At 36.6% G+C, this 10,362-nt stretch overlaps 1 protein-coding gene across 2 annotated transcripts; it reads left to right on the top strand.

Annotated features, from left to right (window-relative positions):
* The first annotated feature begins 328 nt into the window (after positions 1-328).
* OLR1 (oxidized low density lipoprotein receptor 1) lies at positions 329-10,074 on the top strand. 2 transcript variants are annotated; one of them, XM_036865289.1, is made up of 6 exons: positions 329-466; positions 2,164-2,265; positions 4,181-4,426; positions 7,925-8,064; positions 8,360-8,475; positions 8,805-10,074. In XM_036865289.1, the coding sequence occupies exons 1-6, from the start codon at positions 391-393 to the stop codon at positions 8,947-8,949; spliced, it is 825 nt and encodes a 274-aa protein (XP_036721184.1). In that variant the 5' UTR covers positions 329-390; the 3' UTR covers positions 8,950-10,074. The 2 variants fall into 2 exon arrangements, with proteins under 2 accessions (XP_036721184.1, XP_036721185.1); XM_036865290.1 differs by having other exon boundaries at positions 8,360-8,507; positions 8,805-8,941.
* The last annotated feature ends 288 nt before the right edge of the window (positions 10,075-10,362 follow it).

The raw sequence follows: 10,362 nt of genomic DNA, 5'->3' as shown, positions 1-10,362 counted from the left end.
ATCAAGTAGTCTGGTCTAATGCACACTCTTCCACAAATTTACTGTGAATTACCCTTTTAAATTTCAGTTTCCATATCTGAAGCCTGGGTACAAATTCCTCTCCTCTAATGCTCATGGAAAATACATTTTTCCCTTTCATAAATTACTTAGTGAAATATCCTGAAACACTATCAGAATCACCACTTTCCCCTCCTGCAATAGACATAACCCAAGAATTTGCGTCACCCAACTTCCCAGTATGAAGCAAAGCCTCTCCTTCCTCCTACCAATGATTGAGTCATTCTACTAGATATCAGTAGCTATTTAAACACTCCAGCAGGAGCTCACACATTTTTACTTTGTAGAAGTCCTTGACTGCTTCACTCTCTCATTCTTGGAATAAATTTGGAAATGACTTTTGATGACCTCAAGAGCAAGAGTATGAAGGATCAACTTGACCAGAAGCCAAATGGAGAGAGAGACAAAGGTACTAGGGGTGGCTAAATATGTACAGGGACAGAATTAGGTTAGAAATGTAAACTAACTGAATATAGGATTAGAAGACTACAACACCTGAATATGGGAAAATATTAAAGAGTTAATAGCACTTACTTAAAGGAAAAACAAGTCAGATATAATGGTGATAACGAAGATGATGTTGATGAATAAACTAACTTGGTATGAATGATGCTGTAGTAGAGGGTGGTAACTAACTTTTATTGAACATTTGCTATAGGCTATTTTCTATGATATTCACTTTACATGCATTATTTCTCTAAATCTTCACACTTTGAGATTAGGACTAATATTATCTCCCTTTTACAGAGTTTTACCCAGTTTTATGTGGCTAGTAAGTGGTAGAGCTAGGATTGATCTATAAGATGGAATGAATATTGACCAGAGAGAAATGTTGATTGAAAGATTTACTCAGATATTTGCCTCCAAGGCTAGGATTGAGCAATTATTTGCAAGACACATAACTGTCTTCAACTTCCTTTCTGCCAACTTGCCATACACATTTCTAGGAGCTTAATAACTTTTGAATCAGAGAATAAACCATATTGCTTCCTGTCAAAATTTCTATTTTGTTTGGATCATCTGTAGAGTCTATTAGGAGTGCTTTTGACACATGAGAACTCTGTGAATATATGTGACCACTGATTGATTTGGATCATTATACATTCATGCTGGAAGTTTTGTGATGTGACGTTCTAAGTCACATAGCTACTGACAATTGGATTAAAGACCTATGTTTGGATCTTAACATCTGTGTGATCTTAGGCAAGTCACTGAATTGTCAGTTTCCTTGTTTGCATATAGAGGATAACATTGTCAGTGCCTTATTTGTTTATCTTACAAGGTGAGGAGTCCAAATCCATTACACGAAATGTTTTCCTGCTGAACCAGTAATATCTGTGCTTTTTAAGTGGTGGACCTCATAATAAGATATTCGTACACCTGTGAGCTACATGATTTATTTATTTTTATAATAATGGTGAATTTTTCTCTTGTAACAAGAAGGCCAGAGCTGGTGTGAGTAGTGGACATGATGTTAATATGAATCAAGTGAATATTGAGATTTCATTCCTATTTTTCTTTGGTCAGTAACCCCAGTTCCAAATAAAAATTGAATAGCACAAAATTATGTATTTGTTCTTTGAGGTTTTCTCGGTTAACTGACTAAAGGCTTATTTGCTTGATATCTGACATTCGTTTATGGTATGTTACTTATAACTGCGTGTGCGTGTGTGTGTGTGCATGTGTGTGCATGTGTGTGTGTGCACACGTGCGTGTACATACACATGATCCATGTTAGAAACATCAGGCTCTCTACCCTGTGGAGGAAGTTAATCTAACCAAGCTGGGCTGAGAGTTTCTTGAAGACTCACTGTGGGGACAGTAGACAAAGCATAAGCTTTAGAATCAGATACCTGGAGTCAAATATCTGGTATTGAATCCTGCCTCCTAAATGTTGTTAGCTGCATGACCATAGGTAAATTACTTAAATTCTTTAACTGTACATAGTTCACATCTGTAAATGTGAGTAATGAATTATTTGCAAAGCCATTGGGAATACTAGAGGTAAGTAATGCAAAGCACCAGGTACAGACAGTATCCAAAGAATTGTTTGATCCCTTGCCTCCATCATTTTTGTCTTTCTGAATCTATCCTCTATCACTTTAGGTCTTCGTTTTCTTTCCTCTCGGAGGTGGTACCCTGCTGCTATGACTCTAGGGATCCTTTGTCTGGGATTACTGGTGACCGTTATATTGCTGATAATCCAATGTAAGTGCTGAAGCCGGGAAAAGCTGGAGAAAAAAAAATGAGAACTTATAAACATGGTTTATTTGTTGGTTTCATAACAACTATAAACAGCCTTGATTTAGATACATTTTAGGCAAATTGTTTTAAGAGTGAGTGGGAAGATGAATGGGTATATTGTGCTCTTCCCTCAACTAGATTGAGGCATGGGATGAAGATTATGAATGGTAGGTTTTTGTTTGGTTTTGTTTTCATAACTTCATGGATAAAGCCTATTTAAATCCCAGAATAATAAGGAAGAAAATAATTTGAAGTTACTAATCCACAAGGTCACCCGAGGGACCCAAAAGTAAAAGAAACTTCATTTAGTTCATGCTGAGTTTTAATAGAGTTTTAATACCCATTTAAAGAGCCCAGAAATACAGTCTTCATAAATAAAACATTTAAAACAAAACATTCTTCAAATTTATAATATGGCCATTTAGGAAAGAGGGGATGTTGAGAGGAAAAGAAATGAAAGGAAAGATGAAAATGGCTAGGAAAGAAAGAAAATGGTGCTGATCATCCATCTAATACACCTGTGTATTTAGGGCATAGATCTGAGTTATTTATCTCTAGAATCCTAGAATCCTAGGCTCTCTAGAGTCCTAGAATCCAGGTTACTAAGGCCTTTGAAGTGCTAATTTGTTTCTCGGTTGTGTAAGGTCTCAAACAACTTATGTTTTCAATCTATGAACACTTTCAATCTTTAAAACTTTTCCTACTGATCTGGGAGAAGAGCCCTTGACTCAGAGATGGTCATTGGAAGAGTCTTCCTCTGAGGCTTGGACCACTTTGCAACAGGGTCAAATCTGGCTTTCAACCCAAGAGGTCTACTTTGTACTGAACTGTCAAGCTTCTAGAACTGAGACATTGGACCCTTAACATTTGTTGCCTGCTTGATTTCACAACTTTCCTTTCATCTCCACCCTTCCTAAAAAAAAAAAAACAAACAAAAAAAACCAAAACCAAAACCAAAAAACAAACAAAGAAAATAACAAACTAAAACTGAAAAATATGTTTTCAGACTCTTGTGTTAGCAGCTTAAAAAAATTCCATGGGAGGGTTTCTCAAAAACGGGTTGAGTGTCACAGTTTTTAACTAAAATCAGGAAATGTGGAAGGGTAGAGAAAGGTCAGAGGAATTAAGACACAACTAGAGTAAGTCATTAATGACCAGTGCTACTAACAGTCACTGAGTCTGGTTGGTGTCTGACTATCTTAGATTGTCTATATTTTATTTATGCCACTCGTATAAGACTTATCTTGTGATTCCTTTTAACTTGTGTGTAACTCTCCACAACGAGTAAAATCCTGTCTTTATTTTTTAAAATCACAAGTATCTATGACAGTTCCTCACATTAAAAAAATATTGCATGAATATCAAATAATTTCCAAATCTGTAATTCCTGAATAAATTTGGGTCATCTTGCAGCAGTTTGTTGTCAAAACAAATGGTTTGATTCAGTTCTTTGATTTGCTCAAAATCCTGTGGAGGAATTTTTACTGGGGTTGGAAATGGAGTCTTTTTTTTTTTTTTTTTTAATTTTATAGCTACTTTATTTATTTATTTATTTATTTTTGGCTGTGTTGGGTCTTCGTTTCTGTGCGAGGGCTTTCTCTAGTTGCGGCAAGTGGGGGCCACTCTTCATCGCGGTGCGGCGACCGCTCTTCATCGCGGTGCGCGGGCCTTTCACTATCGCGGCCCCTCCCGTTGCGGGGCACAGGCTCCAGACGCGCAGGCTCAGTAGTTGTGGCTCACGGGCCCAGCTGCTCCGTGGCATGTGGGATCTTCCCAGACCAGGGCTCGAACCCGTGTCCCCTGCATTAGCAGGCAGATTCTCAACCACTGCGCCACCAGGGAAGCCCGGAAATGGAGTCTTAATTCAGTTCTGATTTAGTATCCCAGGTGTCTGATCTCCTAAAGCAACAGCAAGCAAACCTTACTCACCAGGAAGATATCCTGGAGGGACAGATTTCAGCCCAGCACCAGACAGAAAAATCTTCCCAGGAGTCACAATGGGAACTCAAAGAAATGATAGAAACCCTTGCCCACAAGCTGGATGAAAAATCCAAGAAACTAATGGAACTTCATCACCAGAACCTGAATCTCCAAGAAGCTCTGAAAAAAGCAGCAAACTATTCAGGTATGAGGGAGGGAGGGGTGAAGAGAGACAGTGGAAGCTTCTCTGTAAATCTTAACATTTTTTGGAAATATCTCTAGGCACAAAATTGGCATATTGATATATGTATCCTTTTTTGTTCATCATGTTCTACACCAGAAGTCCTCTCTTTTTGTCATCCTCACCCTATCCCATGCCAAGTTCTTGAGTTAATCTGATTCAATTAACCATACTTTTTGGTGGATTTAAGTTTTCCTGCCTCACAAAAGCCTTCTCTTTCTTTTTTTTTTTTTCTTTTTTTTTTTTTTCTCTTTCTTTTTAAGTTTCTAGTTTTGAGATTTTTCTGGAAGAAATCCCTCACCTTTACCCTTTGCACAGATTCTTCTCTCTTTCCATTCCAATGTATCTTAATCATTGATTTCCTTTCCTAAGGGGTCTCCTTTGTCCTGGGGACCCCTTCCTCTTCATTAGCATTATTCTATGGGACTGTTTCTCATAAAGTGTACTACATCAATGTAAATTGAATCAATAGAGGTGAGCTGGCTTGAAAGTGTTAAGTAGATACTTCAAATTAGACAAAGTTATGAGAGGCCCAGGAAATCAATGTATATGAGAAGGACTGAGATGATCTCAGCTGACTAGGTGAACTCAGAATCTAGGAGGCAGATAGAAACATTTCTAACATGGAGATGATAATGTGAACTCAATATTACAGAAGTCATCTGTACAGTTAGTATAGTTTTTCTACAATGTATAATTAAATCAGGTATGTGCTTTTAGTCATGGGGAGAATTTGAAAGTGTGAAATAGAGTCACTTTCAGTGGTACATTGCTTTCTTGGCATTAGTAACTAGCTGCCACTAATAGATAGAGATTTCTGCAGCTTCTTGCTTGTACAGCTCACCTTAATCTCAACCACGTAATTTTGTTGAATAAAGATTATAAAGTAACAGTTTATAGGTACCCATCCATTTATTTTATAGATGAAAAAATTGAAACCCAGGTAAGTTAAATGATAATAACGATAAGTAGTTTTGTATAAAGTTTTGCAGTTTATAAATCCCTTCAGTATGTACAGGGTTATTTAAATTTCCAAAATTAGCAGACGTTTATAGACAAGCTGATTTTTTTAGCAAGTGTCAAACATATATTGAATCACTTTAAGGAAAGAGCTGTTTAGGAAATAAAACCATCTCAAAGAAGGCTTAAAGGAAGGAGGCTAATATATCAAGGACAGGAATGTTTATATAAGCAGACATAGCTACATACCAAAAATGGTTTATTTCACAGGTGGGGCTGTAAGATAGTCTTGTTTTTATCAGTTGTATGGGAGTAAAATTATGTCAGGATTGTTCAGAACCATATCCCAGAGATGCCAAGTGTGGACAACTAATCAAAAATAATAGGTGATATGTCTTTTGTAGTAGATACACCAAGTAACGTGTTTTCATTCCTTGGCAGTGTCAGATAAAGGCCAATTAGTAGAGATGCCAAATAAAGCACTGCTGTTCATCAAGCAGCTTTGAGAAGATTCTCAAAAACATTAATAATAAAATACTATGCAAAAAAATTATGCCAGTTTTCTCAAGTTTGAGACAAGTTTTATCTTTCTTACTAACCAGTCTGTGGTCCTCGGTATATGTATGAAGAGGGCAAGACGCTGAGAAATTAGCATATGTGATTTGCTTGAAGTCAGCCAGCTAGAAAGATGCAGCGTCTTCAAAGTAACAGACTACATTTTAGCACTGGAATTAGTGGTGGTTCTCAACCCTTAGTGTACAAAATTATCACCTAAGTAGCTTGTTAAAAGTGGCAAGTTACAGATTTACCCCAAAACCCTGTATCAAAATATCTTGAGGGGCATCAAGAAATATTTCCTCAGTTAATTCAAACTCAGGAGTTTGAGAGGTAGTGTGATATAGTGATTAAGCACACAGATGCTAGCGTTAGACTGCCCATGTTCAAATTCCCATTTTCTCTATCTTTCAAATGAAGAAAATTAACCTAACTCTTACATATTGTGGTTATGAGGATTAAATGAGCCAATACATAAAAATTACTGCCAACCATTTTTGGCACGTTGGTTAACACAGTGATTATTGTGTTTGTTAAATTAAAAAATAATAATAATTAAAGGAAATACAGGTGGTTTGAATGCCACATTTTAACATTCATCTTTTTCACTTTTTCATAGCTTGGAAAACCTACCTAGACCTTTCTTTTAGTTCAGGAAAACCAATATACTCTTTCCTTTGACATAGTAAGACAGGACTAGGCAAATTAATAAGTTAGGAAGCTTGCATTCTTTGCTTTCAATCCGGCCTTATGTATGCCCTTCCTCATTCACTTTCTTCTTTCCTAGTTCAGTGCCCTTCTACTTTGTCCTCTCTGATAAAGCCTATTCTTACAAAATTATCTGATGGTTTTATGCCACAATGAAAATTGAAATTAAAATGTTGCCTTGCTCAAGGATTTGAGGTTTGGTTTTTTTTTTTTTGGTCACAGCATAGAACAAAGGGCTTTGTTCCCCAGTAAAGAGATTCCAAGTGTTAGTAACACACAGAAGAGATGACGATGATGAAGGGGAGAAGAAGGAGGGGGGAGGGGAAGGGGGAAGAGGAAGAGGATTTGGGGATCGTTTAAAATATCTGTAAAACACATATTTTGCCTATCGCCTAAGCCCTGAGTTGAGTTTTTTGGACTCTCTGGGAATTTTCTGCTGAAAACTTATCCCTACTTTCTGAAATCTTATTTAAATTGAGATGCTCTCTTTGCATCAATATACTGTTCTCCCTAGAACAGCTCTGTCCAAAAGAAATACAGTGTGTGCCACATATGCAACATTAAATTTCCTAGTAATCACAGTAAACATGAAAAATAAACAGATGAAATTAATTTTAGTGACATATTTCATTTAACCCAATATACTTGAAATATTATTTTGACACTAATCAGTATAAATATTATTAATGGGATATTTTATATTCTTTTTTTCATAGTAAGTTTTCAAAATCAGGGGTATATTTTACACTTACGGAACATCATCTCAATGCAGACTAGCCGTAATTCAAGTACTCAGGAGGCACATAGGGCTACCTGTCCAGAATCAGGAGGCACAGTATCTAAGCCCAAATCCATCATTCAAAGACCTGAAGTTTTAAAATATATAAGCATATCTGTTTTAGTAGCAGAATAGCTATTACATATTCATCCCCCCAACTCTCACTTCCATGATTCCAAACATAATTTTAAAAAAATTAGATCAGATTCTAAAATTACATCCCAGCTCAAGCCTTGCTTTTTAATTGAGTTTTCTAAAATCAGACTGCTTCATTTCTTTTTTCTCCAAAAAATGGAGCAATAAAGACTCTAGGCTATTTAGGTATTTGCAGAGTCTGGGTATAATTCTAATTAAGAAGAGGCGGTAGCATGTGAGAGTCCTGAGAGATGAATTGATTTAAGAATTGTAGCAATATTTTTACTCAGGCATAACTCACTAATTAAGTATATTACATTTCCTAGGTCCTTGTCCCCAAGACTGGCTCTGGCATGAAGAAAACTGTTACCAATTTTCCTCTGGCCCATTTAATTGGGAAAAAAGCCGGGAGAACTGCTTGTCTTTGGATGCCCACATGCTGAAGATTAATAGCTCAGATGATCTGGTGAGTTTTTAATGGATGTGTGTTGGGCTGGAATATTGGTTTACAGGGAAATAGATCAGGTTAAGGCCTTCCTTGAGAATCAGAATATGTACCTGTTTTCTAGCCTAGGCTGGCCACTGGTTACATGCATGACCTTGGATGGACAGGTTATGAAGTATCTCTAGGCTCCAGTAGACATTTCTGTAAAGCCATCAAGAGGATGTCTAAGAGCTCTTTGGGTTCTTTAGTTTTGTGAATCTAATCTAAAAAGTCCACATCGACTCTTCCATCAACTCAGAAACGTTACTTCCCACAGGAATTCATCCAGCAAGCAATTGCCCATTCCAGTTTCCCATTCTGGATGGGGTTGTCTCTGAAGAAACCCAACTACTCATGGCTCTGGGAGGATGGTTCTCCTTTGATGCCCCACTTGTAAGCTTCCTCTTCTTTTTGATGCTGCACTTGTAAGTTGCCTATTCTTTTTGATGCCCCACTTGTAAGTTTCCTATTCTTTGCTGAACTTACTAGTGAAGTTACTGCCACATTCCACACAATGTCCTCTTCTTGCTGGAAAGAAGCTTGGGGAATTTCTGAATCTCTCTCCCCAGCTCTCTCACACAGGGACTTGCCCGTTTACCCATTCAGACCTTCTCTTAAATTTTCCTTCTCACGTTTATTGCTGACTTGAAGCTTTCAGACAAGGCTAAGTGCCTGACACAAGGTGGCAGTAAATCTAAATTTGTTTTTCCCCCTGCCTGCAGGTTTAGACTCCAGGGAGCTGCTTTCCAGATGTATCCTTCAGGCACCTGTGCATATATACAAAGGGGAACTGTTTTTGCTGAAAACTGCATTCTAACTGCATTCAGTATATGTCAGAAGAAGGCGAACGTATTGAGAGTACAGTGAATGTGAAGGCTCTGGAAGAAAAGGAGGAGAAGACCTTTGAATTTTCTTCTGAAAATTAAGCTATACTTCGTCACTTAGGTGCAAACCATAAAAGCCCTGAGAACTTTCTGTTACTAGCTAAAGTGCGGAACTCCTTAGCAGAGACTGGGGCCCAGCTGCTTGACACCTTGATAGCAAAAGTTTCAATTCTCTATGTATATTTTTTTCACCTAGCTTGTTCCAAACCCCCCTGCCAGTCTTCAGTGAAGTCCATTTTCCTGTTTCTGTTGTTGTTTCTAAGAACTTGTGGCCTAATTCAAGGTCACAAAAATTTTTCTGCTATGTTTTCTTCTAGACATTTTATAGTTTCAGATTTTACGTGGAAATCTATACCCTTTTTTGGGGATAATTTGTAAGTCACGTATGGATGTATGGAAGTTCTTTTTCTTTTCCTTTTTGCATGTGGATATTCAATTGTTTTTGCAACATTTGCTGAAAAGACTATTCTTTTTTCACTACGTTGCCTTTGCACTTTTGTTAACAATTATCCATACATGTCTGGGTCTATTTCTGGACTCTATTCTGTTCTATCGATCTATTTGTATATTCTTTGTGCATAACACCATTGTGATATTTTGGATTCTGTAGTTTTATAGTATACCTTGAAATCACATGGAGGTAGTTCTTCAATGTTGTTTTGGTTAATCTATGTCTTTGCATGTCTATCTTAATTTTTGAATTGGCTTGTCAATTTCTAAAAAAACTTTTCGAAATTTTGAATGTGATTTCACTGAATCTATAGATAAATTGGGGGAAATTGAATTCTTTAAAATACTGATTTGTTCAACTCATGGATTTTCTTTATGCAATGTTTTGTAATTTTCTCTGTATAGATGTTTCACATATTTTATTAGATTATCATCATGTATTTCACATTTTTTATGCTACTGTAGATGGTATTGTTATCATTGTAGTTTTTATTTCCAATGTCCTTTGCTATTGTATAGAATTATAATAGTTTTTTATATTAACCTTATATCTTGAAACCTTGATAAGCTCACTTATTTCTTCTAGTAAGTTTGTGTGTGTGTTTGTGTGTGTGTGTGTGTGTGTGTGTGTGTGTTTCATTGGATTTTCCTCATACATAATCATGTCATCTGCAAATAAAAATATTTTTATTTTTTCCTTTCTGGATGATTTTTATTTCTTTTCCTTGCTTGATTTCATAGACTAGAACCTCCAGTACAATATTGAATAAAAATGGTGAGAGTGCAAATTCTTATTTTGTTCTTGATCTTGGGAATAAGTCAATGTTATACCATTAAGTAAGGTGTTAACTGTATGTTTTTCATAGATGAATATTATCAGTTTGAGAAATTTTCCTTTTGTTCCTAGAATACTGAGGTTTTATCAGAAATGGGTATTGATTTGTCT

The sequence above is a fragment of the Balaenoptera musculus genome, chromosome 10 (assembly GCF_009873245.2).
Source record: "Balaenoptera musculus isolate JJ_BM4_2016_0621 chromosome 10, mBalMus1.pri.v3, whole genome shotgun sequence".
Taxonomy (NCBI): domain Eukaryota; kingdom Metazoa; phylum Chordata; class Mammalia; order Artiodactyla; family Balaenopteridae; genus Balaenoptera; species Balaenoptera musculus.
The sequence above is the reverse complement of the archived record's forward strand: the minus strand, read 5'-3'. Positions and strand labels throughout refer to the sequence as shown.